This window comes from Mobula birostris, chromosome 1 (assembly GCF_030028105.1).
Source record: "Mobula birostris isolate sMobBir1 chromosome 1, sMobBir1.hap1, whole genome shotgun sequence".
NCBI lineage: Eukaryota > Metazoa > Chordata > Chondrichthyes > Myliobatiformes > Myliobatidae > Mobula > Mobula birostris.
This window is the reverse complement of record NC_092370.1, coordinates 77,400,201-77,427,981: the sequence shown is the minus strand read 5'-3', so window position 1 is coordinate 77,427,981 and position 27,781 is coordinate 77,400,201. Positions and strand designations below refer to the sequence as shown.

The 27,781-nt window shown below is 43.0% G+C and overlaps 2 protein-coding genes across 8 annotated transcripts in view; one reads left to right on the top strand and one right to left on the bottom strand.

Moving 5' to 3' along the window:
• psma8 (proteasome 20S subunit alpha 8) overlaps positions 1 to 2,272 on the bottom strand; it is a 36,800-nt gene extending 34,528 nt beyond the window's left edge. For 2 of the 5 annotated variants that reach the window (XM_072257743.1, XM_072257733.1), the window contains exons 1-2: positions 2,117 to 2,270; positions 1,438 to 1,564 (exon numbers count right to left, since the gene is read on the bottom strand). In XM_072257743.1, coding sequence (XP_072113844.1) covers positions 1,438 to 1,564; positions 2,117 to 2,218 — 229 coding nt within the window. In that variant the 5' untranslated portion in view covers positions 2,219 to 2,270. Of the gene's footprint in view, positions 1 to 1,437; positions 1,565 to 2,116 lie in introns of all 5 variants that reach the window. The other 3 variants (XM_072257704.1, XM_072257723.1, XM_072257714.1) reach the window with 3 other exon arrangements.
• Positions 2,273 to 3,327: 1,055 nt separating this feature from the next.
• The window catches only part of ss18 (SS18 subunit of BAF chromatin remodeling complex), a 54,306-nt gene continuing 29,852 nt past the window's right edge, over positions 3,328 to 27,781 (top strand). The window contains exons 1-6 of one of the 3 annotated variants that reach the window (XM_072257690.1): positions 3,414 to 3,487; positions 8,761 to 8,869; positions 14,879 to 14,955; positions 16,390 to 16,474; positions 17,200 to 17,353; positions 26,283 to 26,498. In XM_072257690.1, coding sequence (XP_072113791.1) covers positions 14,915 to 14,955; positions 16,390 to 16,474; positions 17,200 to 17,353; positions 26,283 to 26,498 — 496 coding nt within the window. In that variant the 5' untranslated portion in view covers positions 3,414 to 3,487; positions 8,761 to 8,869; positions 14,879 to 14,914. Of the gene's footprint in view, positions 3,488 to 8,760; positions 8,870 to 14,878; positions 14,956 to 16,389; positions 16,475 to 17,199; positions 17,354 to 26,282; positions 26,499 to 27,781 lie in introns of all 3 variants that reach the window. The other 2 variants (XM_072257674.1, XM_072257683.1) reach the window with 2 other exon arrangements.

Below are 27,781 nucleotides of genomic sequence, written 5' to 3'. Positions count from 1 at the left end.
CTCTGCCTACCCTTCCGATACACTATCCTTTAGCCACGTCTCAGTGATGGCCACAATATCATAACTGCCAATCTGTAACTGTAAGACAAGATCATCCACCTTATTCCTTATGCTGCGTACATTTAAGTATAACACCTTAAGTCCAGTATTTGGTACTTCTTGCTTTGATTGCACTGCAACTCATCCTAATGGCTGCAAATTTGCCCCATCACCTGCCTGCCCTTCCTGACATCTTTACTGCTCACTATCTTAGATTTATTTCTGTTTTCCCCTTACCTCTGCTCTATCATTCCGGTTCCCATCCCCCTGCCAAATTAGTTTAAACCCTCCCTAACAGCTCTATTCAACCTTCCCGCCAGGATATTGGTCCTCTTCGGGTAACGCCATGAAATAATCCAGCACTTACTTTATTCCCACCATACCACCTGCTCTCGACTCATGTAATTAATGCCACTTAACAGGAGTTTGATTAATGACATTGAACTGCATATAATCTGAGGTGATCTTCTCGATTTACATTTTGTCTTCCAATCTTAATCCTTGTTTTGTCTTTCTAATACCTCACCCCTCCCACATTTCTGCAGATGTAATTCTCCCTCATTCTCAAGTTACTTCGTGCACCTCCCTAATTATTTGTCACCACCTCTGGTGGTCGTGCCAAGGTTCTAAGATCTTCCTTGAATCTCAACCCCTTCATCTATCTCCTTCGAGTCATCTCAGGCAAGTTATCTCCTTGATGAGTCATTTAGTCATCTACCCCACATTTCTAAGCTACAGACAATGCAAAAAAATGCAGGATATTGTGCAGGTGTCACCACTGCAATTCCAGAGCTTCAGCCACTCGTTACTACAACTCACTACTACGATGAGAACATGGAACTGAACAGTGCAGGAACAGGCCCCTGGCCCACCATTTCTGTGATGACTATGGTGCTTGAAGAACATGAGAAATAAAAACAGAAATAGAATATCATTCAGTGCTTCAAACCCTCTGCACCATTCAACAAGATTATGCTAAATCTTTGAGAACGCGAATGTTACTTTCTTGCACTATACTCTGTGCATTGTCAGTACATAGAGACCTATCTCTAATTTGAATACAATCATATCTGAGACTCGACAGTCCTCCAAGATAGAGATTTCCAAGAATAATCACATTGAGTGAAGACATTTTTCCATATTTGAGTCTGGTATTTTCTTGTGACCATTTTGAGAACATGACCAGTAATGGAAAATCAAATAGTCCTTTGAGTGAGATTTATTTTTCAAATAGATAATGATGAACAAACAATATGAAGGATGCATATAAACAATGACAGACCATACACAAGCAAAAACTGCTGTGCAGTTCAAATCTTTATAACTGCATATACAAAAATATAAAATACTCCAGGCAATTATTTTGTACCCAAAAGCAAAATAAATTTATGCACTCACCTGCAAATGCCATGCAGACATGATCATCAAGTGCACAGATTTTTCGCACCGTTCTCTCCTCCTGAAGTTTTGCAACGGACTTTTTCTCCACACCCAAGACAACTATATCTTTACCTCGTATCCCAACCTTGAAAGAAAAATTGTATCTTTATTGCAAAAATGGTTGAAGAAAAATGTTGTTCAGTGACACATAAAGAACTGGAATTGGTTTATTATTGTTACACGTACTGTATTGAGATACAGAGAAAAGTTTGACTGGCATACTGTTCATACAGATCAAATCATTACACAGTGCAATGAGGTAGTACAAGGTAAAACGACAAGAATGCAGCAGCTACATAGAAGGTAAACAATAAGGTGCAAGATTATGAAAAGGCAGGCAATCTCTCGTAAGAAACCATTCAATAGCCAACAGTGGGGCAGTAGCTGTCCTTGAGCCCAGTGTTATGTGCTTGCAGGCTTTTGTATCCTCTGCTCGATAGGAGGGGGCAGAAGAGAGAATGACCGAGATGGGGGAGACTGGGGCGATGATGGGGGAGGGGCGTGGTGGATGGGAGGCGGGTGTGGGGAGGGGAGGGGAGAGGAGAGGAAAGAGTTCGAGCCTCAGCGGGCTCTGTGCACTGACGGCCCTTCCTCCCGCAAATCCAACTACCAAAGCTCTTTGAAACCGAACACTTACCGCTGTGGACCCCTTCTTCACCGCTTCCTGCGCGTATTCTACCTGAAAGAGGTGACCATCGGGCGAAAAAACAGTGATGGCACGGTCATACCTGGCCGCCATAGTGCAGCCCACCACTGCACATGCGCCCGTCCGGCTCGCTCCCTATCAACATTGCGCATGCGTCTGATACCGGCTCCCTTTTCCCCTCCCGCCGTTGCGCATGCGTTCGGCGCCGAGTTCCCCCTTACTTCTGTCACGTTACGCACGCGTTTGTGTTCGGCTTCCTAACCCTGTCACTGAGTGGTTGGGATAAATAACCGTAAATTTTGGACCATTCGTGCTATTTTTAAGTAGTCAATAAGATATGATTCGCTCCATTGTTCGCATCGAGGATGATATTTATTTGTTTCCTAATGGAGTTAATCCCTACCCCTTTCTGCAAGTTCGCTCTGACCCCTCCACCACGCTGGTTGGTAGGAACCATATGCAGATAGGGAGGTATTTGGAGGCGAAACTTTTATAAAAGCAACACGGGTGCCAACCTATGGCCACTTATTTCAACATTCAAATATTGAATAATTCACTCAGAATATATCGATTGTAAATAGCCGAGTCAGTAAATGAATTGGAGTGATGTCGGCTAATGTCTGGTGTTCTCCCCTGCTGCTTCCTGAGCTGAGGCCCGAACACTCGGTCAGATCACTGGGGTGGCAGGAAGAGGGTTGCCCCCTGCACTCTGCCCGGTTCTTGCGTCGAGCTGATCGCATACATATGCACAAATGCATTCAAACCATGCACCGGAACTTCATCACCCTCCTCTGGTTTTGGAGTGACTTTTTTTCTGGCTTGCCCTTTTCGGGCTGAAATTCAGAGCATCCCTTTACAAAGGGTGTGCATGTGGAGGGAAATTTCATTTCTCTTATCCATTGATAGCCAGGAGGCAGCAACTAGCTGATTTAACCAGCACAAACCGGACTCAGCACTCACGCTGTAAATGCAGAATGCTAACATTGAATGCACACGGTCTCTTCTGTATCAGACCGAACCTACTTGCTGGAGTCTGGTCTGCATCACACACACACGCCACTATTTTCTGGGGGTGGGGAAAAAACCTTTCCTTTCCTCTTCCCCCTCTTTGCACAGTTGTCACCAATGTGAGTTTAGCAAACCTCCTCCCCCATCCAGTATCAAAAGAAGGGGAGGAGTTAAAAGATATTTGTGTTCTCCTGAATTGTGCGCGTGTGTGGTGTTGCAAAAAAAAAGGGGGGGGGTGGTATTCATTAAAAGGAAAGGGGAAATTCCACGCTCACACTCAAGACGATGTCCGTGGCTTTTGCTACTCCGCGGCAGCGCGGGAAAGGTGAAATTACACCTGCCGCCATTCAGAAGGTAAAGTAGCTAGTGTTTGTAACATTGTATCTGTTCCAAGTGTTACATATAGCGGGAGTTGTAAAGCTTCAGAGGCCTGTCCGTTCATTTTAATTGTTTGCATTGCAATTTTAATTCATATTTTAAACTTAAATCCAGAAGCGGTTTTTAAAATTCCGTGTATTTTTATTTTAAAACACATCTTGTTGGGTTCTTCGTATTGAATGTGTTCTTTGTACAAAGAGAGAGGGGGGAATTCAACCACAGCGGCCATGATGAGAGTTGGCTGTTGTAGAAAATTTCTTCTCTTTATGCCGAAGCTTGAGTACATTTCCCAAACTGTAGTCTTTTTTTCTCTGTCTCTCGCTCTCTCTGTTTTCCTCAGTAGTTCACTATTGGCGCGAGTAAAGATTATTGTCTGAGTAACCGAGTTGGACTTGTAACTTTTAATCCAATGCTAGTTTCGTATTGTATAATGGCTTAGTTTTAATTTGAAGTATTCCCCTTGCGCGGTTTTGATGGCGTGGAGTGTCTGTATTTTAAAGCTAAATTTACTCTTTAAAATATTTATGCATGATACAGTAAAACGTGAGTTTTTCGCTGCTTTAACTGTAAGTCTGAATTCAGTTATCTTCATATTGTGGGGGATTTTCCCAAATGTATTTTAAACACTAAAAACGCAAGTAGGGACTTATTTTTCAGCGATTGGTTTCCTGTGAAGTTCTCTCCTCGTCTAACTGGTGAAAATCCGCTATGCGATTTGATGACTTTGTGTCAAGTCTTAGCAGGACTATTCTCGCTAATTGTGCTCACGTTGGCTTTAAAATGTAACTGACTAAACTCTGCTCCCAGGAATTTCGCAGGAGGGTTTTTAGTTGTAGTTAGCTTCTCCCTTGGCATTAAGCAGTCGCAGTTCCTTTTGCATTTCTCACTTTTGATAAAGGCCGCCACTTTCAGAACAAAGTGGGGGGGGGGTCCTTTTGCGGGCAAAATGGAAAGCAAGTTGGGCCAGAATATGGGTATAATAGCGCAAGAATTTCGCGATATACTCTAAATTCGGATGTACAATGTGGGAAAATGGACCCATGATTAGAATTGCAACAATGACTCCAGTGAATTTAGCTGCCCTGGGGCTATTGAAATGACTTTTTTTCTTAATTTAAGAATTTTGGGTAATCCAAGATGTTGCAAAAAGAGTTCGAGTTATGCTTTTGTGAAGTCAATGCAGCGGCCATTTTGTGTGCAGCAAGATCCCAGGAATAATTGTATGAAAGTGAAGAAACTTAGTTACAATTATTAGTCCGTCCAAAAAAAGCCGTCCTAATCTTTTGGTTGATGAATCTCTAACTACATGTAATTAGTAAAATACTTGAAAAAGCTTTCATTACATTCATTTCCTTACCCTGTCTATAAACCTAAAGCCAGAGTTGGTGAAAATTATGTATTTTTCACTCTTCCACAATATTTTTCACTATTTTCTAATGAATTCCAAGACAAATCACTGGTAATTCAAGTTACTGAATAGTACTCAGCAGGTGCATGAAGTAAACATGAGGAACATCAAAGCAAGGGTGATCACAATGTAAGATCATGTAACATAGCTAGCATTCAGATTAAAGTAAGCTAATGTGTGGATGTATCTGGGAGCGCTACAGGACAAATACTTTGCCAAAAAGAACAGCTGTAAAGATCAAGATAGTTGCTCACACTTTGCTTGAGGTTTGTAAAGTTGAGTCTTGATTATACAGTAAAATAGACAAATGAAATGAGTTGAAACAAAGAACAGCACAGAAACAGGCCATTCGGCCGACAATGTTGTGACAAACTAATTAAAATCATAACAACAGGAATTCTGCAGATGCTGGAAATTCAAGCAACACACATCAAAGTTGCTGGTGAACGCAGCAGGCCAGGCAGCATCTGTAGGAAGAGGTGCAGTCGACGTTTCAGGCCGAGACCCTTCGTCAGGGCTAACTGAAGGAAGAGTTAGCAAGAGATCTTACTAACTCTTCCTTCAGTTAGTTCTGACGAAGGGTCTCGGCCTGAAACGTCGACTGCACCTCTTCCTACAGATGCTGCCTGGCCTGCTGCATTCACCAGCAACTTTAATTAAAATCATGATTAAATGCCTAACTAAGCTAAATGCTTCCACCTTACACAATGTCCATATCCCATCCTTATTTGTGCATTAAAGTGCCTATCTAAGAGCCCTCTTAAATGCTGCTCAAATGTGCTTTCCAGGCACTCACCATTCTGTGTGCATGTGTATATAATGCCTCACATGTCTGGTTTGAACTTGTCTCCTTCACCTTAAATGCTTGCCCTCTGGTATTTATTTAAACCAGGGTGGTCTATCTGTGTCTCTCATAAGCTTTTAAACTACTTTCAGGTTCCAAGTTTGTCCACTTATTATTGTGCATGTCCTCTCATTATAGTATAATCCGTGCAGCATCCTTGCAAACCTCTTCATAACTGCCATATTCTTCCTACAATGGAGTAACCAAAACTAAATGCAATACTTCATATATGGCCTAACCAGAGTTTCAGAACTTCCCAACTCCAGAGCCCTGTTCTTCAACTGGTAAAGACAGACATGTATTAAGTCCTTACCAATTTGTGCATCCAGTTTTTCTTAATTCAGAAGCAAATAAACCACATAAATAAGGTGATGTTTAGATGTAAACTTAAGAAACAGAAGATCAATTCTGCCAAAGACAAAGTTTCAAGGTTCAAAGTACATTTATTATCAAAGTATGTATACTTTATACAACCTTGAGATTTGTCTCCTAACAGGCAGCCACAAAACAAAGAAAGCCAAAATAACTCATTTTAAAAAAAGAATGTCACATGCACACTGTGCTGAGAAAATAAAGACAAATCATGCAAGCAAATAGCGTTCAGAACTGAAATCCATAAAGAGTCCACAGACCCATAGTTCAGAGCAATGAGCACTCTCTCCGTCGTCCCTCACCTTGGACCCTTACACCCTGACCTTTTCAATCTGTCCCTGCACCCAAATCGTCATCCAAACGTTGGGTCCAGTCAGTTGGATACTCTCTGGGGCCGGTATTTAGCCCCGTATTACAGTACCAACGAATTCTGAGTTGGAAGCGATTAAATAATAGTGCCTGGATTACAGCATGTCTGACAATATGAAGCAGAACAACTCCATGGGGATTTAGCGGAAGGCATAGGTGGGATATTAGAGATAGGTTTTTTACACAGGCGCTGGTGGGTTCGTGGAGCGCTTTGCCAGGATGGATGATGGAAGCGGATATACCAGGGTGATTTAAGATACTCTTATCTAAGAACATTGATAATAGAAAAGAATGGAAGATTATGTAGGAGGGAAGGAATAGATTGATCTTGGTGTAGGTTAAAATAGTAGCACAATATTGCGGGCCAAAGGGCCTGTATACATCCATGACTGTGTGGCTAGGCACAGCTCAAATGCCATCCATAAATTTACTGATGACACCGCTATTGTTGGCAGAATTTCAGATGGTGATGAGGTGTACAGGAGGGAAATGTTGAGTGGTGTCGCAGAAACATCCTTGCTCTCAACATCAGTAAGACCAATGAGTTGATTGTTGACTTCAGAAGGTTAAGTCGAGGGCGCACACACACACCAGTCCTTATTGAGAGATCGATAGTGGAAAGGGTGAGCAATTTCAAGTTCCTGGGTGTCAACGTCTCTGAAGATCTATCCTAGGTCCAACATATTGATGCAATTACAAAGGCATAACTGAGGCTATATTTCATAAGAAGTTTGAGAAGAAGTTTTGTGTCAAAGACAAGTTTCTACAGGTGTTCTGTGCAGAGCATTGTAACTGGCCAAATCACTGCCTGGGATGTGGGAGGCACCACTGCGCAGGATCGAAATGAGCTGCAGAGAGTTGTTAAACTCAGTCAGCTCCCTCATCGGCACTAACCTCCCCACCTCAACATCCAGAACATCTTCAGGGAGCAATCCATTATTAAAGCCCCCCATCACCCAGGACATGCCCTCTTGCCACTGCTAGCATCGTGGAGGAGGTACAGGAGCCTGAAGGCACACACTCAATGATTCAGCAATAGCTTCTTCCCCTCTGCCATCAGAATTCTGAATGGACGTTGAACCCATGAACAATACTGGACTACTTTTTTATTCCTCTTTTTGCACTACTTATTTAATTTAACTTAAAAAAAATCCTTTATATATTCAGAAATCTGGCAGAAGGAAAGAAGCAATGGCAATAAATGTATATTTACTGTAATTTAAAGTTATTAATATGTATTGCAATGTACTGCTGCTGCATAACAACAAATCTCATGGAATATTCCAGTGATATTAAACCTGATTCTGAATCAGAATACTGAAATCTTTTATTTGGATTTGCAGTAGAAAGTTCAAAAATCCAAAGTGTTAAAGAATGTGAAGGATGTGGAGGCTTTGCAGAGTGCAAAATAGGTTCACGATGATGATCCCAAGATAAGTGGGCAAATGCACGACAGAGAAGATGGTCAAACTTGAATTATTTTCTCTGGAGTGACAGAGACTGAGGGGAGAACTTATAGAAGTTAATAACCTTCTGAGAGGCGTTGGATAGGCACATGAATGTGCAGAGAATGGAGGAGTATGGAACACATACAAGCAGAGAGGATTAGTTTAATTAGGTGTCATTAGATTAATTAGCTTGGCACAAGGGTGTGTACCTGTGTTGTGCTGTTCTGTGTTCTAATAAACCATTTCTTCAGGAAAAAGATGAACTTTTCCACTATTATTGAATTCTTTAAAATGGTGAGAGAGGATAATGCACTCTGTTTTGCTCAGCTGGACAGAAGCTAAGTTCTCCTCTGTACAAAAGGTTAGGTCCAAGTGAACAAGTTTGGATGGATTTGGACAGTGTTGAGAGGGGGAGAACACTGGAGATAGTTCACAACCATCAGGTAAGCTATTTTAAATGTAATTATTTTCTGAAACTCGTGAGGAGTGGAAACAGTTGAGCAGAATCCTGCAAGGTCAAGGGAAGAGGCAGGAGTTAATTCAGTGTGGAGTAAGATTGTTGATGAACCAGCCCAACTTTACATTTTGGCAAATGAATTTCATGCCTTAATGACCTTGGTTTCAATCAAGCCACTCTTAAGTCAATGGGAGCATAAAATGATATTGGAAACCATTATCGTAGGCCAAAGAACAGTAGGCTACAAGCCTGTCACGGGTAAAGGAGGTTGGTGTAAAGGACAGTATAGATTACGTGGGCTGAAATGCTTGTACAACTCAAAGACTCAAAGTACCAAGTGTTGTTTTTCAGGAACTGGAGCTGAAATGTACAGTTGAACTCGTGAAGCTCTCTAGCAACAGACCATCTGTGGAGGGACTACTCAGTAGGTCAAGCAGCATGTGTGGTACCTCATACTTGAGTAGGTCCTTAGGTCATACTTGGATTATGCTATTTTAATCACTTTGTGGTGGGTGGAGTGAAGCTAAGAAGGCACTGAAGGGTTTGCAAAGAAAAGCAAGATTGTAAGAACTTGGGTTATAACCATCAGATGAGGTTGCTCTGTCCATGAGTCCCAAAAAATTATGAGATTTGTCATGGCATAAATAAAAGTTTTAAAAAAATGGTGTCAACACTTGGGTCAGGCAGAATCTATGGAGGGAGGGTAAAGTTTCCTTGTTCTCTGAGTAGGTCACTAATAAAAGTTTTAACACTTTTTTTTGTCTTGCTGAACATATTCTGCTGATCAGACTATCTTTGTTGGTTTTATTAAAACTTTTGTACATTTTTTTTCTTTGAGGATGGACACTTGTGGATTATCAAGTTGGAGCTATGAATAGATGACGGAGAATTTGGAGAAAAATGTTTCCTTGCAGTATTTCCTGAAGAGAGCTAGCTATGGAGGGTGGGAGGAGGGAGTTCAAGGGGCCAGTTTTGGGTCTGACTTTTGATGTAGTGGACTGTAGAACACAGAGCAGACCCTTTTGCCCACAGTGCTTTGCAGATCTAATTAAACTGTACTTAAAATGCCCAATGACATTCATCCTTACTCACTACACAATATCCATATCCCTCCAGTCTCGACACATTCACATGTCTGTCTAACAAGCTCTTGAACACCTCTATTGTATTTGTCTCCACCGCCACCCCAAACATCCTCTACTCTCTCTATTTTAAAAAAAGCACTTGCCTCAAACATTTTGAACTTCCCTTTCTCCCTCCCTCCCCTCCTTTCACAAAAAACACTTAAAAAGATATCAGATATTTGCTTTGTCTGTGCCTCCCATAACCTTTTGAGTGCTCTAGGATCTCTTCTTGCCTTTGCATCTTCTGGAGTCCCCTGGAATTGCCCCTGTACCACCATTGTTTACGCTGCATATGTGCAACAAGAGAACAAAATAGTGAGGTAGTTTTCATGGATCATTCAGAGATCTGATTGCAGAGAAGAAGCTTTTTCTAAAACATTGTGTGTCTTCAGGCTTCTGTGCCACCATCTCTGCTGGTGAAAAGAGGGCATGTCCTGAATGATGAGGGTCCTTAATGACGCAGGGTGCCTTCCCGAGGCGCAGCATTTTGAAGATGTTCTTGGTGGTGGGGAGGCTAGTGCCCACCATCTTTTGTCTCGGTGGCATACTAAATCTCTTAAAACTCCTGATGAATTACAGTTGATGGAAACTCCTAATGAAATATAGTCAATGCAATCAGTATTTTGTTGCATTTAGAACAATAGGAGAAATTGACTGCAAAATTCTTACAGACACAAGGGCTGGATGTAGGGAGGATGTTTCCTGTGGCTGAGGAGTCTAGAACTGGGTGAACACTTTCAGATTGAGATGAGGGGTGTGTGTTGGAATGAGCTGCCAGGAACAGTGGCTGAGGTGGGCACAGTGGCCACATTTAAAAGCCATCTCAGAAAATACACAGATAGGTGAGGCTTGGAAAGCTATGACCCAAATGGTCGAGCTTGCTGGGTGATGGAGTCAGCATGGATAGGTTGGGCCAAAGAACTGGTTTCCATGCTGTACGTGACTGTGGAGAAATGCCTTCACGTGAGAGTAGTGAACCTTCAGAATTCGGAAGGACAAGTGTGGAGTGGTGCCTCCATTTTCCACACCAAATCAGAATTCAGCCCCTGTGCAAAACAGACAATGATTAACGGTTAGGAAAGTCTGCTTTATTTGTTTGCAATCTCAGCAGAGTGAGTCATCACCAAACAAGATGCTGAGTGGGACTGACAGAGGCTGGTGGGAGTCTGGAATCAGAGGACATTGGCTCAGATGTTTCAGACTGGGACAAGGAGGAATTTGTTCTCTCTCAGTGCTGTTTGTGAGGGATGGGTGGCTATGGTGGGGAAGGAAGTTGAAGGTGGTAGGAGTGCAAAAGTAAGATTGGTGTGTGTAGGTGCTATTGGTTAGTGCACACATAGTGGAGTGACGTGCATGTTTCCATGATGTGACTTGCTGAGCTCAGAAACGCCTTTCAGCTCCATGATTCCCCCACACCCATTAAGCACCCAGTTATGCTAACCTCATTTTATTCTTCTTTCCTTTCCCAGATTCTACAACTTGCCTGCACATTAGGGGGCAATTTACAGTGGACTATTAAGCCAGCAACCCACACACATGCCTTTAGGACGTGGGAGAAGCTGTAGCAGTCGGGGGCTGGAAACCTGCACAGCCACAGGGAGAACGTGCAAACTCCGTAAATGCAGCAACTGAGTTTGGGGTTGGACCCGGGTTGGTGGCGCTGTGAGGCAGGGGCTCCATTTTGTTTAATTTAGTGACGTATTCCAGATACTACAAAGATACCTGTGACTTCTGGTTCCATATCAAATCAGTTATCTGCTGCTCCTAGTCATTTGGCCGTCGGGAGTAATTCCATGTACCAGCAGGCTCCAGGGCAGCTTCTGTCCCACAGTTATCAGACTCCTGAATGACCCTCTAGTGACACGATGGACTCTTGAACACACAATCTACCTTGTTTTCATCTTGCACTTCATTGTTTGCCTACACTGCACTTTCTCTGTAGCTGTTACACTTTATTTTGCATTGTTATTGTCCTACCTCAATACACTGTTGATCTGTATGAATGGTATGCAAGGCAATGTATGTATTTCACTTTAATACATTGATTCACTGGTGCATGTGATGAGAATAAAGCAATGCCATTGCGTTGGTGATGTTGGGCCATCCTTGTAAATGCTCCTTGAACCACCCTGGCTTTTCCAGTATCCATGATACCAACCTTCATCCCTGGAAAAATCCACCTCTCTGGTAACATTCCGTGGTCATCAGAGTAAACAGGAACAAGTAGTGCAAGGAGCCTGTGAGCCAGCGACTAGGTTCAATTAGATCATGGCTGATTGTAGAGTAGATGCCTGGGACAGGATGCCAGAGGGTGGTGGTGAAGGCAGATGCTCTTACATGGACACATGAGTGTGCAGAGAATTGGAGGAGTGTGGGCCAAGTGCAGTCAGAAGTGATGAGGACTCAGCTTAATTAGTGTAGGCTGAAGGGCTTGTTCCTGGGTTGTATTGTTCTATGCTCAATATTAAATAGTGACCAACAGGTGTGTGTGTGGCCATTACACAGGTTGAGTGTTCAGGGCAGAAGAATGGGATTGAGGTAAAGATCGAGTTTGGGATGAGGAGTGCACTTTATTAGGTCCAGCAGTGCAACACGGTGTGATCTTGTGCTGCTGTAGCCCATCTCTTCAACGATCAACGTGTTGTGCATTCAGAGATGCTCTTCTGCACACCTCTGTTGTAACGTGGTCATCTGAGTACTCTCACCTTCCTGTCAGCTTGAACTAGTCTGACCATTCCCTCCTGAACTCTCTCATTAGTAAGGCATTTTGCCTACAGAATTACAGCTCATTGGATGTGCTTTTTTTTGTTTTTCTGCATCCTTTTCTGTAAACACTAGAGACTGTTGTGTGTGAAAGTCCCAGGAGATCAGCTGTTTCTGAGATACTCAAACCTGATCGAGTTTGGGATGAGGAGTGCACTTTATTAGGTCCAGCAGTGCAACACGGTGTGATCTTGTGCTGCTGTAGCCCATCTCTTCAACGATCAACGTGTTGTGCATTCAGAGATGCTCTTCTGCACACCGCTGTTGTAACGTGGTCATCTGAGTACTCTCACCTTCCTGTCAGCTTGAACTAGTCTGACCATTCCCTCCTGAACTCTCTCATTAGTAAGGCATTTTGCCTACAGAATTACAGCTCATTGGATGTGCTTTTTTTTGTTTTTCTGCATCCTTTTCTGTAAACACTAGAGACTGTTGTGTGTGAGAGTCCCAGGAGATCAGCTGTTTCTGAGATACTCAAACCTTCCTGTCTGGCATCAGCAATCATTCCATGGTCAAAGTCACTTGGATCACATTTCTTCCCCATTTTGAGGTCTGATCTGAACAACTGAACCCCTTGACACTGTATACTTGCTGCCACATGATTGGCTAGTTAGATATGAGCATTCATGAGCAGGGGTACCTAATAAAGTGGTCACGAAATATATACTTATTGGGATGCCAAATGGAATAGCCCCTTCTGGACCATCGAGCTGTGCCACCCAGCAGCTCCCGATTTAACCCTGGCCTATTCATGGGACAATTTACAATTAACCTACTGACTGGTATAGCTTTGGACAGTGGGAGGAAATGGGAATGTGGAGGAAACCCACGTGGTCATGGGGAGAATGTATCAACTCCTTACGGACAGTGGCAGGAATTGAGCCTGGGCTGCTGCTACTGTGCTGCCTTGTGCTAACCTCTACACTACCATGCAGCCTCTTAAGCTTTCTTACTGACTGGCAAGAAAGCTCAAGGAACTGAATGATCACCTTGTATTCCCGGTGTCCTTAAGTTTATCTGTCCATTTTTTTTTCAATGTCTCTGTGCTACAGCTGGGACTGTTGCTGCCTCAAAGCACCAGAGACCTGCGCTAGATTCTGACCTCGGCTGCTGCCTGTGTTCAATTTTAGGATTGGAATCAGATTTTTTTCCACTGACGGAGATGAGGTGAAATTTGTTGTTTGGCGGCAGTACAGTGCAAGACACAATGATTAATATAAATGAAAATATAATTTATATTTCATTTATATTTTGTTTGGTGCCAAACAAAAAAGAATGATGATGTGGTGTTCTTAGGTTTACTGAACTTTTAGAAATCTGATGGTAGAGGTGAAGAAGCTGTTGTTAAAACATTAAGTTGGGTTTTCTGGCTGTTGTACCTCCTCTCCAATTGTAGTAACGTATTGCAAGCATGTCCTGGATGGAGAGGATCCTTAATGATGGATGCTTCCTTCTGAAGTCACCCCCAGTCTTGAAGATGTACAGTCTCCCTGTAATTATGTGGGTTTCCCTTGTGTATTGCAGTTTCTTTCCACATCCCAAAGATACGTTTGTTTGCTGGGTTAATTGGCTGTTGTAAGTTGCCCCCGGTGGATGGGAGAGTGGTAGAACCTGGAGCAGTTGCTGGGAATGTGAGTGTCAGGTTAGTACAAAGTGGGTGTTCGGTGGCTGGTGACTGCTGTAAATTTTATTCATCACCCACCTACATTCAGTATCAGCAGAAAGGCTATGTTCATGTAGAGAGGATAGTCAGAGTAATACAAAGTGGAAGCAGGCCCTTTGGTCCAATTCGTCCATGGTACCCAGCAAACTAACCCCAGTAAATTATTTCTGAATAGGTTGCAAGGAAAAAAATTGAATAGGTCTGACAGCTCACACAGACTTGCTGGGCTGAATGGTAATTTCTTCTATTGCAGTGAAATTTGGGAATCTGACTCTGAATTGAAATTCCTTTGATTTCATTCGTGGGTTCACCTTCCCTCTCTCGGTCACCTTTTACTGTGCGTTCACATAGGTCATGTGTGTTCCACTTTCGTGGGCTGATCTGAAGCAGCATTTACTCTGTTTCTTTCTCCACAGATGCTGCCTGACCTGCTGAGTGTTTTCAGCTTGTGGTGTTGTTTTTATACCGGATCACAAAAGGTTCCACTATATATATTTTGTAAAGCAAAGCACATTCTGATCTTTCCTTCTTGCTCCCGTTCTACTCCTTGTTAATCTGAAATCAGTCAGCAACCTACCTGCTGCCAGTTTCTTTTATTTACTTTGTGATAATTAGCCCTAATTTTGATTAACTTTCTTTTGGGCTTCTGTGATCTTTCTTTCCAGTCCTGATGAAGAATCACTGCCTTAGACATCAGTTGTCCATTTCCTTCCATAGATGCCGCCTGACCTGAGTTCCTCCACCGTTTTGTTTCAGTGTGTGTGTTGCTCCAGGTTTTCAGATTGTGCAGTCTCTCTTGTTTCATTAATAGCTATGGTATCTTGGCTGCACAACTTAATATATCGGCAAGTGAGCTGTGTGTATTTACTCTGAAGCTCTGCACAGTTGCCATAACTTTCTCTCATCTTTCTTTTCTTAGTTACTGGATGAAAACAACCAGCTTATCCAATGTATCATGGACTTTCAGAGCAAAGGGAAATCTGCTGAATGTTCTCAGTAAGTTGACATCTCATCTGTGTCTTACAGCTTGTAAATATATTGATATGCAGGCAAAGGTACAGATGCTTGTACCTATGCTGCAGCAGTTAATTGGTGCCTGGCAGCACAATCTAATTATTAATAAACTTGTGAAAAAATTGGTAATGCAATCACTATTTGTTCCTCCTGGAAACAAGACACAAAGGATGGGGCTGTCATTGAGAAAAGAGAATGAGGCGTGGTTTTCATTGGTCAGAGTAGAATCCCCTCTTGAACTTTGTGGGGGTTTATGTGGGAATATGGGCAAGTGACAGGAGATGGAAGAGATCTGTTGTAAAATTTGAGAGGAACATACTTTACCATATTTCCCGAATCTCTTTGTGATATAGAAGGAAGCCATTTCAGCTCATTGCTTCTATGCCAATTGACAATGCAATCCTACTCCTCATTAATTGGTTTTTATTGTCACACATACCCAGATACCGTGAACAGCTTTGTTGTGCATGCCATCCATACAGATTATTTCATCATATCAGTGTATTGAGGTAGTACAAGGAAAAAGCATTAACAGAATGCAGAATAAAGTGTTGTAGTTGCAGAGAAAGTGCAGGCAGACAGTAAGGTGCAAACCCGTGACAAGGTCAACTGAGTGATCAAGTACATTATTATTATACAAGAGGTCCATTCAAGAGCCAAGATTTAACAGTGGGATAGAAGTTGCTCTGGAGTCTGGTTGTACACATTCTCAAGCTTTTGTGTCTTTGGCGTGACAGGCAAGTGGAGATCAATGCTGCTCTGAGTCAAAATCAGATTTATTACCACTGACTTGTGTCGTAAAATTTGTTTGTTTGTGGCAGCAGTACAGTGCAAGGCATAAAAATTACTACAAGTTACAAAAATACACAGGTAGTTCAAATGATGGATAGCGAGGTAGTTCGTACCACCTCGATGGTAGTAATGAGAAGAGAGCATATCCCAGATGTTGAGAATCTTTAATGATGGATGCTGTCTTCTTGAGGTACAGCCTCTTGAAAATGTTCTCGATGGTCTAGAATGGATATCTGCAAGAGGTGGTACCTTAAAAATTAGTATCATTGGAAATTTATAACAGTGGGGGCATCCTCTTCACTCACTGTGTTAGTGCAGGCCACATTACATGTTATTTCAGATTCATTTACATTGAAACATAGAGTGAAATGTATCCTTTAACAACCTAAAGATGTGCTGGGGACAGGCTGCAACTGCCGCCACACATTCCAGCACCAACTTAGCATGCCCACCATGTCTGCAGAACAACGCAAGCAGCGTTAACAACACCACAAGAGCAAAGAAACACCAATCTTGGGTATCAGGGTTAAAACAATCAGGTAATAACAGTCCAATTATGATGTTATAGTAAAAGTGCAAAATAAGTAACAAAGTACATGGATAATGTTTTGTGTTCACTCCTAGGTACCAGCAAATGCTTCACAGAAACTTGGTCTACTTGGCAACAATAGCGGATTCCAATCAGAATATGCAGTCGCTGTTGCCAGCTGTAAGTGTCCCTGCTAAATTAAGCAAGGCCTCAGAGGAAGTGACAGCCATGGTGATTTCACTCGAGTATGGCAATAAGTTAGTGACTTAAATTAAGGTCGGGAGCCTGATGCTTGGCTCTTGCATCGCTTGATTTGAATTAAATTAGGAAATAGTTTGGCCACGTTCTCCTGTTTTATTGTCACATGTACTGGGACACAGTTGAAAAACTTGTCTTGCATAATGTTCATACAGATTAGATCATTACATAGTGCATTGAGGTCAAACAGTGAAAAGCAATAACAGATTACAGAATAAAGTGTAGCAGCTACAGAGAAAGTGCACTGCACATAAACAGTAAAGTGCAAGGTAGATTGTGAGGTCAAGAGTCCATCTTATCATACTGGGAACTGTTAACTAGTCTAACAGTTGGATCGAAGCTGTCTTGGAGCCTGGTGGTAGGTGCTTTCAGGCTTTTGTTTCTTTGGCTAAATGGAAAGGGGGTGAAGAGACAATGTCTGGAATGGGTGGGGTCTTTGATTATGCTGGTGTTTCACTGAGGCAGTGAGGTGTAGACAGAGTCCATATTTTCCACGATCTGTTGGCAATCCCACTGTCTGCTGGGTTCACGCTTCTGTGATTGAACTGTTATGATATTGTCTGTACATCTGCTGGAACAGCAGTGAGGATCAAGGGGGAGTTGCTGAGAGAGTTGCTATTAATTTTGTTTCTGCCCTTGTGTTGCAGCCTCCATCACAGACCATGCCAATGGGACCAGGATCAATGAACCAGACTGGAATGAACCAGCTTCCCCATACACACAACATGTCAGCAGAGGGCATGGGTGGAGGGGGTGTCCCTGCGCCTCACATGCAGAATCAGATGAATGGGCAGATGCCTGGTGAGTTGCTCCCTAGTGTGATTGGGCCTTGGTATAACTGTACCAATTGAGTAACTCAGAGGACTCAATGAAGTGACAAAGCTGTTGACACTTCTGTTTGACAGCTCCAGCCATCTGGGTTTGAGCTCCGTTGCTCTGTCTCTGTCTCTTCCCTGGTGCTCTGGCTTCCTCCCACATCGGTTAATTTCCTACTGTATGTTTTCCCTTGATGTATTTAAGTGGCTAAAGAACACAAAGGTGGTTAATGGATGTGAGAGGGAGAGATATTTGCAGGGAAATGGTCATGGTATCGTACAGAACAGAAAGAGGCCTTTTAGCCCTGCTAGTTTATGCTGACCAAGATTCCCACTTGCCCAAGTTTGACCCATATCCTTAAATCTTTCCTATGCATGTACCTGATCATGTATTTTAAATGCTCTTAATGTTGGAGACGGGTAATTGAATTTTTTTTTGTTGAAAACTGCCTCTCAACTGTTTGGTAAACTCTTTTTGCTGTCACATACCAAGGTAGAGTGTGAACTTTGTTTTACATGCCACTCGATTAGGGAGCTGGAGGTAAAGGAACCCCTTGGAAGTAGTGATCATAACATGATTGAGTTCAGTTTCAAATTTGAAAAGGAGAAGCTGGTATCAGGTGTATCGATATTTCAGTGGAACAGGGGAAATTACAGTGGTATGAGGGAGGAACTGGCCCAAGTCGATTGGAAAAGTAAGCTAAATGGAGGGATGGCAGAGCAGAATTGGATGAAATTCCTACAAGAAATAAGGAAAATGCAGGAAAAATATATTCCAAGAAAAAAAATCATGAATGGAAAAATGGCACAAATGTGGCTAACGAGAAAGATTAAGGCAAAAATAAAAGCAAAAGAAACGGCGTACAAGGAAGCAAAAATTAGTGGGAAAAATGAAGACTGGAAGACTTAAAAACTTACAGAAGGAAACTAAGAAAGTCATTAGGAAAGAAAAGATAAATTATGGAAGGAAGTTGGCGATTAACATAAAAAAGGAGTTTTTTAAAAATATATGAAGAGTAAAAGAGTGACAAGGGTAGATACGGGACCGATTGAAAATGATGCTGGAGAAATTATAATGGATAACAAAGAGATGGTGGAGGAACTGAATGAGTATTTTGCATCAGTCTTCACAGTGGAAGACATGAGCAATATACCTGATAGCCAGAGGTATCAGGGAATAGAATTAGGTACAGTCAAGATTACTAGAGAGAAAGTGCTGGAGAAGCTAAGTGGACTAAGAATAGATAAGTCTCCCGGTCTGGATGAGGTGCACCCAAGGGTTCTGAAGGAGGTGGCTTTGGAGATTGTGGAAGCATTGGAAATGATCTTCCAGGAATCAAAAGACTCTGGCATGGTTCCGGAGGACTGGAAAGTTGCAAATGTAGTTCCGCTATTTAAGAAAGGAAGGAGGCAACAAAAAGAAAATTACAGACCTATTAGTCTGACATCGGTAGTTGGAAAGATATTGGAGTCAATCCTCAAGGACGAGGTTATGAAATACCTCGAGGTGCATGACAAGATAGGCCGAAGCCAGCATGGTTTCATGAAGGGAAGATCCTGCCTCACCAACCTATTGGAATTTTTTGAGGTAATCTCGAATAAGATTGACAAGGGAGAGGCTGTGGATATTGTGTATTTGGATTTTCAAAAGGCCTTCGATAGGGTGCGGCATATGAGGCTGCTTAATAAGGTGAGAGCCCATGGAATTATAGGAAAGATATTGAAATGGGTGGAGCATTGGCTGATAGGCAGAAAGCAAAGGGTGGGAATAAAGGGAGCCTATTCTGATTGGTTGTCAGTTACTAGTGGTGTTCCGCAGGGGTCGGTGCTGGGGCCGCTTCTTTTTACGATGTATATCGATGATTTGGATTATGGATTAGATGGTTTTGTGGCTAAGTTTGTGGATGACACCAAGATAGGTGGAGGAGCAGGAAATGTTGAAGAAATGGAAAGGTTGCAGAGAGACTTAGTCAGTTTAGGAGAGTGGGCAAAGAAATGGCAGATGAGATGCAATGTTGACAAATGTATGGTTGTACATTTTGGAAGAAGAAATAATCGGGCAGATTATTATTTAGATGGGGAGAAAATTCAAAAATCGGAAGTGTAAAGGGACTTGGGGGTCCTCGTGCAGGATACCCTAAAGGTTAACCACCAAGTTGGATTGGCGGTAAGGAAAGCGAATGCTATGTTGGCATTCATTTCAAGAGGAATAGTGTATAAGAGTAAGGAGGTGTTGATGAGGCTCTATGGGGCATTAGTGAGACCTCATTTGGAATACTGTGTGCAGTTTTGGGCCCCCTGTCTTCGAAAGGATGTACTGATGTTGGAGAGAGTTCAGAGAAGATTTACGAGGATGATTCCTGGAATGCAGGGGCTAACATATGAGGAGCGTTTGTGGGCTCTTTGACTGTATTCATTAGAGTACAGAAGAATGAGAGGGGATCTCATAGAAATATTTCGAATGTTGAAAGGGTTGGACAGAGTAGATGTGGAAAGGTTGTTTCCCTTGGATGAGTCCAGGACAAGAGGGTACCCAGTTAAAACAGAGATGAGGAGAAGGTTTTTTAGCCAGAGGGTCGTGGATTTGTGGAATTCGTTGCCACATACAGCTGTGGAGGCCCGATCATTGAGGGTGTTTAAGGAGGAGATTGACAGGTATCTAATTAGGGTATCAAGGGATATGGGGAAAAAGCTGGATATTGGAACTAGATGGGTGAATAGTTTAGCTTATGGGGGAGCTGCGGAGCAGATTCGATGGGCCAAATGGCCTACTTCTCCTTTGTCTTGTCTCATATAGATCATCACATCTGTACATTGATGTCATACAAGATAAAACAGTAGCAGCACAGAATAAAGCAGTAACAGATAAAGTGCAGTATGGACGTAGGTCTCTGTGGCTCACTCTCATATCTTGGAACAAAAAGCAATGCAGCAGGCTGTAACAGTGACTGTCGATCTCCTTTTTCACTGTGAAAATAGGTCCCTTAGTGAGAAAGAGAGAGCCTGTGGTATGTTGAACTGTTGGGTAAACAGGTTTTTTTTCTGATTAGATCATGGTCTCTCTTTGGGTGCTTCGTTGATGGCTGGTGAACACTAATGCTTTTTGCTGAAGTGGGCGGGGGGAGGTTGATGCTTGCTGCTGCTTGTATGGGAAAGGGGGACTTCGGGGTTCTAACACTGTCTTTTGGGGTTCTGTTTTTTGTGGATGTCTGTGAAGACTAGTGTTTCAGGTTGTATACTGTACACATTCTCTGATAATAAACGGAACGGTTTGGAAAAAAAGGTGCAAGACGTTGGCAGGGTACATTTTAAGATCAAGAGCCCATCTTATCTTTCTAGGAGACTGTTCAATAGTCTGATAACAGTGGGACCAAAGCTGTCCTTGAACCCAGTGAAATGTGCTTTCAGGCTTTTTTTGTCTTCTACCCACTTGAAGGGGTGGGGGGGAGAAGAGAAAATGTGAGGGGTATTTGATAATGTTGCTGCTTTACTGAAGCATTGAGAACAGTTAAAAACACATGAACCAAACTGTAATAATAAATGCATATACCCAAGTGCAAGTCTTGTGTTTGCAGAGCCTTCTGGCCTTGGATGGGTGGTGATTAAACTATCCTGTAAACCTTCCGCTTTACTGATCCTTGGAGAGTTTTAGGACGGAGACCAAGACCAGCTTCTCCCCAGAACTGTACATTGCCTAGACTGCAGAAAAAACATCCCACACAAGAGAAAGACCACTTCCTCTGGCAAGGGACAGCTGCAACATGATTGGGGGGGTGGGGGAAAAGGAGTAACCATAATTGAAACCAGTTGGTTTATGAAGCTTTCACGTGCAGGATGGTGGGATAGGGAGTTCAGATAGTCCTAGAGTAGCACGGCATGGAAGCAGAACCTCTTCCCTGCTGGCATTTGGCCCATAACCCTCCAAGCTCCTCCCCTCCGTGTACCTCTCTAATCAGGCAGAAGATACAAAAGTCCATACCACCAAGCTCAAAAACAGCTTCTATCCCATTGTTATCAGACTCTTGAACAGACCTCTCGTACGATAAGATGGACTATTAGCCTTGCAATCTACCTCGTTGTGATCTTGCTCTGTATTGTTTACCTACACACCACTTTCTCAGCAGATTTTACACTTTATTCTATGCTATTGTTGCTTTCCCTTATTCTAGTTAAATGCATTGTGTAATGGTTCAATCTGTACAAACGTTATACAAGACAGCATTTTCGCTCTATCTTGTTACATATGACAATAATAAAGCAATTCCAATTGTTCCCACCTAGACCACTTCCTTTGGCAGCTCATCCCCTCTGCATAAAGAAGTTCTCTCCCTTGTCTCTTTTAAAATCCTGGTAAAGGGGTTCAGTCTGACATGCCAGCGATATTAAACCTGATTCTGATGAGAGTTGAAGGAAGTGAAAGTAAACAATTCTTTTCTGGGCAAAAAGGTCAATGATGGGAACTGGTCAAAGGAGTAAAGGAATGATTCAATAAGTTGCTGTAATGGGACTGTACTGTTGGAAAGGAAGGTTTAGGAGAGGGGCTTTCAGAAGGAACCAGGTAACTGGATGTAATGAGCTGAATTGTCACCGCTTTTTTCGATATGAAGACGTACATTGCCTTGCAATGTGTGCCTGCCAGCTGGCCAGTTTTTAGACCATAACACCATAAGACATAGGAGCAGAATTAGGCCCTTTGGCCCATCAAGTCTGCTCCGCCATTCAATCATGGCCGAATCTTTTTTTATCTCCTCCTCAACCCCAGTTACTGCCCTTCTCCTCATAACCTTCGATCCATGTCCAATCTAGAACCTATCAATCTCTGCCTTAAGTACACCCAATGACCTGGCTTCCACAGCTGCATGTGGCAATAAATTCCACAAATTCACCACCCTTTGGCTAAATAAGTTAATCCGCTTCTCTGTTTTAAAAGGGCGCCCCTCTATCCTGAGGCTGTGCTCTCTTGTCCTAGACTCACCCACTGTGGGGAAACATTCTTTCCACGTCTACTTTTTGTACCGACTTCATTGAACGTAGAATAGTAGGCACCTCCATGACTGAGCTCGGAGTTCCAGAGCCCACTTGGTGCCTCCGTGTACACACATGCACACCCCACGGTGGCCAGGTAGTGATCGACAACAGATTTTGTTCCTCTGAATTGTAATTCTACTGATCTCCGATGCACTCTGCGTGGTTCGTGTTCTCTCTGTACTGGTGTCAGTTTCCCCTGAGTGCTCTTGGTTCCTGCCTATCCTGCACACACTAAAGCTGCAAGATTAGTTGAGAGCTGCAGATGGGTGGTAGAATCTTGGGGAGAGTTGTTGGGATTTTGGGGAGAATGGAATGGGATCAGTGTACATGGGGACTCGAATAGATCAGGGCCAGTTTCCATGCGTTATGACTCTTGTCTAGGCTCCCCACAGCCAAGGACCAGACCCAACAGGTTCCCTGTCCAAGTTGATTGCCAAAACGGTACATTTGTATAGCACCCTTTCATGGACAACTTCCCAGCGTGCTTCACAGCAACATTATCAATGGAACTGTGACCAGAGGCACATTAGATTTGTTATAAAGTTAAAATTCACACTTTGAAAGGGAGAATAAAACTACACCTGTGCAAATCCCTGCAGCATCTAGCGACCGTGTGATCTCTGTCTCAGAGTCCGATGTCAAGGTCATCTTTCAAGAGGGTGAACTTTTGCTAGGTGTCAGGCTCTGAAAATCTGTGCCAGATAACTGGCAGGAGTGTTCAAGGACATTTTCAGTCTCTCACTGCTACAGCCAGAGCTTCATACCTATTTCAAAAGGGATACGATCATATCAGTGCCCAAGAAGAGAAGGGTGAGCTGCCTCAATGACTGTCGCCCAGTGGTACTTGTATCTACTTTGATCAGTGCTTTGAGAGGTTGATCATGGCAAGAAGCAACTCCTGCCTAAGCAAGGACCTAAATCCACTGCAATTTGCTTATTGCCACAATTGGTCCACAGTGAATACAATCTCACTGGCTCTCCACTCAGCCTTGATAATAGCAATTGTTACATCAGGCTGCTGTTTATTAACTACAGCTCCGTATTCAACACAATTATACCCTCAGTTCTAATCAATAAGCTCCAAAACCTGGTCCTCTGAACTTCCCTCTGCAACTGGATCCCTGACTTCCCCTTTTGGAAACCACAGTCTGTGCAGATCGGAAATAACATCTCCTCGCTGACAATCAACGGTGGTGCACATCAAGGATGTGTGCATAGGCCACTGCTCTACTCTACTCTACTCTACACCCAAGATTGTGTAGCTAGGCACAGCTCAAACGCCATCTATATATTTGCTGACGATACAGCTATTGTTGGCAGAATTTCAGATGGTGACAAGGAGGTGTACAGAGTAAGATAAATCAGTTGGTTGAGTGGTGCCACAACAACATCAATACTCCACATCAGTGAGACCAAGGAACTGATTGTTGACTTCAGGAAGGGAAAGTAAAGGGAACACACAGTCTTCCTCAGAATGGGAAAGGGTGAGCATTTTCAAGTTCCTGGGTGTCTGAGGATCAATCCTCAGGGTCCAACATACTGATGCAATTACAAAGTGGGCACAGCAATGGTTATATTTCATTAGGAGTTTGAGATGAATTGTTACATCACCAAAGAAACTTACAAATTTCTACAGATGAACCATGCACAGTATTCTAACTGGTTGTATCACTGTTTGGTCTGGAAGGGCCATTACAGAGGATTGAAATAAGCTGCAGAATGTTGTAAATTCAGCCAGCTCCATCGTAGGCAATAGCCTGCTCAGCATCCAGGAAATCTTCCAAAGGTCAAAATTAATGTCAGAGAAATGTACACAATATACATCCTGAAATGCTTTTTCCTTTGCAAACATCCATGAAAACAGAGAAGTGCCCCAAAGAATGAGTGACAGTTAAATGTGAGAACCCCAAAGTCCCCCCCCAGCTCCCCCCTCCCACGCATAAGCGGCAGCGAGCAACGATCCCCCTTCCCCCACCAGCAAAAAAAAAGAGCATCAGTATCATCACCAAGCCCAAGCATGTGCTAAGCAATAGCAAAGACACAGACCAAAGCTGCCCCAAAGGCTTCGCATTTCATCCGACATTCGACAAACTACAGGTTCTCTCTCTCCCTGGCAAGGGAAAGGGAGGTGTCCCCAATTTTCACAACGAGCGGGAGACATAACAACAACCCGCTGGTTTACGATGTTAAAAGTCCGTTTTGTCACATTTTTTCGAGCTCTGTGTCTGAAGATTGCAAAGACCTCGGGTCTTTGGACCCACAGCAAAGGATTTTCTGGCCTCCCCGACGACACATGAGTCTCCTGCTGTGACACCGACCCTCGATCTGCCCATCTCCAGAGCCCTGAGATCTTAGGCTTCCAAACACGATTGAGACTCTCAGGCCAAACCCTTGGCATGTCGAATAACAGCCAGTCATGGAACCCTGAGAATGGGTGCCATTCCCTCAAAGAACCAAAGCCTATGTGTCACTCCAGGTCAGGGTCTTCAAAAGAACTCTGAAAGGGAAAAATAAAGATATTAAAGGTGGAAATAGAGCTGTTTCCGAAGATGCAGGCAATGGAGTCATCGTTAGGCACCATTATTCCTCCTAAGCTCCGCCTTATTCATCATTTAGGAAACCTATCACTCAGTACATGCCCCCCTCATTGCTACCATCAAGGAGAAGGTACTGGGGCCTGAAGACACATTCTCAACATTTGAGGAACAGTTTCTTCCATCTCTGCCATCACATTTCTGAATGAACGAGAACCCATCAACACCACCTCAGTGTTTTGCTTCCTCCCTTTCTCCTCCAAAATGATCAATGTTAAAGATCGTGCAGAGGGAGGGGAGACAGCTCCTGAGGGATCAAGCCTGCTCTACCATTAAGGTCACTGAGTGGGCTGTTGTGTAGAAGCAGCAGGCTTCCTGTCCGGGGCAGTCCTGACCGAACCGTTGAGAGCTGGGCTCCCGGAGGAAACTGTTGACTCTGCAGATGAGCAAGTTGGGGAGTGACTTAAGGGGAACAGATTGTCTACCTCTAGCAGACATTCTCACACTGCATTCTGATGCACTAATCTAATCTGGAGGGTGATAAGGGTTGGATTTCTACTTCCACACTGTCGAAGCATCTATTGAACATCTATTGTAACATACTTGTAATGGAAAATTTGGAAGTACCATGGCTTGATATGGCACCTGTTCTGCAAGGATCTGCAGATTCGTGGACACCGTTCACATTTCAGAAACCAGCCTTTCCTCCGTGGACACTCTATAAACTACTTGCTACCTCAATCAAGCAGTCTGCATAATCCCACATAACCTCACATTCTATTTTCTCTCTCCTCCTATTGAGCTGGAGATACGAAAGAGCATTCCACTAGGCTCAAGGACAGCTTCTACCCTGCTGTTATAAGACCATTGGACAGTCTCCAGGGTGATAAGATGGACTCTTAGCCTCACAATCTACCTTGCTATGATATTGCACCTTATTGTTTAACTACAATGCACTTTCTCTATAACTGTAACATTTTATTCTGCATTCTGTTGTTTTCCTTTGTAAGTGATCTATGTGATGGAGTAATCTGTGTGGATAGATGGCATCCAAGTGTTTCTTCACTGCATCTCAGTACATGTGAAAAATAAACCAGTTACAATATATCTCTCATAAGGTGAATATTTACGTAGACACTAGGTGAATCCTTTTCATAACGTATCCACAATGGGAAGGGACAGTGTATTAACCAGTGGTGCTCCCAAGCAACTGGGTAAAATTTGGATTAAGTTCCCATCTGTCTTTGGCCAATTTCTGGTAGTAAAGTGTTTTTTTATTTCTCTGCACTTAGGAACCATCAAAAGTCGGCGAATATTCTTGGTAATAGCTATTTGTTTTATTTCTGATGCCAGGTTCCAACCACATGCCAGTTCAAGGGCCAGGCCAAGCAGGTATGGCCAATTCCTCAGTCAACATGCCAACGAGTAGCCACAGCTCGATGGGAGGTTTCAGTCACTCAGTGCCATCATCACAAGGGATGCCAGTGCAGAATCAAATGAGCATGAACCAAGGGCAGTCGATGGGGAACTATGGACCTCGACCAAACATGAACATGCAGCCAAGCCAAGGTATTTCACCTCTTGATAGAAGTTTATAGAATTGAATGGCATAGATATAGTTGATGTTCAGTCTTTTTCCACCAGGATAGAAATGTTAAATACTAGAGGATGTGCTTGTGAGATGAAGCGGTGAAAATTTTTTTTTCTCTGTGTCTCTGAAGAGTGATGGGTGTCCGGATGAGACTTTTGGATAGGCACATGAATATGCCAGGAAAGGAGGGATGTGGGTCATGTGCAGGCAGAAGAGTTTTAGTTTTAGTTGGGATTATGTTTAGCCCAGATGTTCCTGTGCTATACTATTCTGTTAACCTGTGGCCCTTCGGTTTAGCTGCAGCTTGAATTTACATAATAACTTTCAAATTTGAGGTAGTGGTGTTCATGGTTTATCTGTCACTACCAGGTGAATGTTACATTCTAATGTGTTTAGATGATCAATGGATCTGTTGTATCCTCCCTGGTAATTTATAGGAGCGATCTATCTGATGGGGAGTGTGATACCATGACTTGTAAGGGGTTGGTTATGTTTGGTTAGTCAGGCAAATTTTAAGGAATGTTTCAAGAGGAATAGAATATAAATGCAAAGATTATAATGCTGAGGCTTTATAAGATGTTGGTCAGATCACATTTGGAGCATTGTGATGAGTTTTAGGTTCCATATTGAAGGAAGGATGTGCTGGCATTGGAGAGAGTCCAGAAGTTTATGAGAATAATCCTGGGGATGAAAGGGTTAATGTATGGAGCGTGTTTGACTCTGGGCTTGTAATCGATGGAGTTCAGAAGGATAAGGGTGGGGGCGGAGCGGAATCTCATTGAAACCTACTGAATATTGAAAGACTTGGATGGAGTCGAGGAGGAGAGGACAAAGTTTAAAGGGAACATGGGGGGGGGACTTCTTCACACAGAGTGGTGGGAGTGTGGAATGAGCTGCCAGATGAAGTGGTAAATGCGGGCTCACTTTTAACATTTAAGACAAACTTGGACAGGTACACGGATGAGAGGTGTATGGAAGGATATGGTCCAGGTGCAGGTCAGTGGGACTAGGCGGAAGAATGGTTCGGCACAGCCAAGAAGGGCCATAAGGCCTGTTTCTGTACTGTAATGTTTCTATGGTTCTAACAATGTTGATGAGGAATTTATTTAACCAGAGAATGATGAACCTGTTGAAATCATTGCCATAGCTGGCTGTGGAGGCCAAGTCATTGGACATATTTAGATTAGATTCAACTTTATTGTCATTGTGCCGAGTACAGATACAAAGCCAATGAAATGCATTTAGCATCTGACCAGAAATG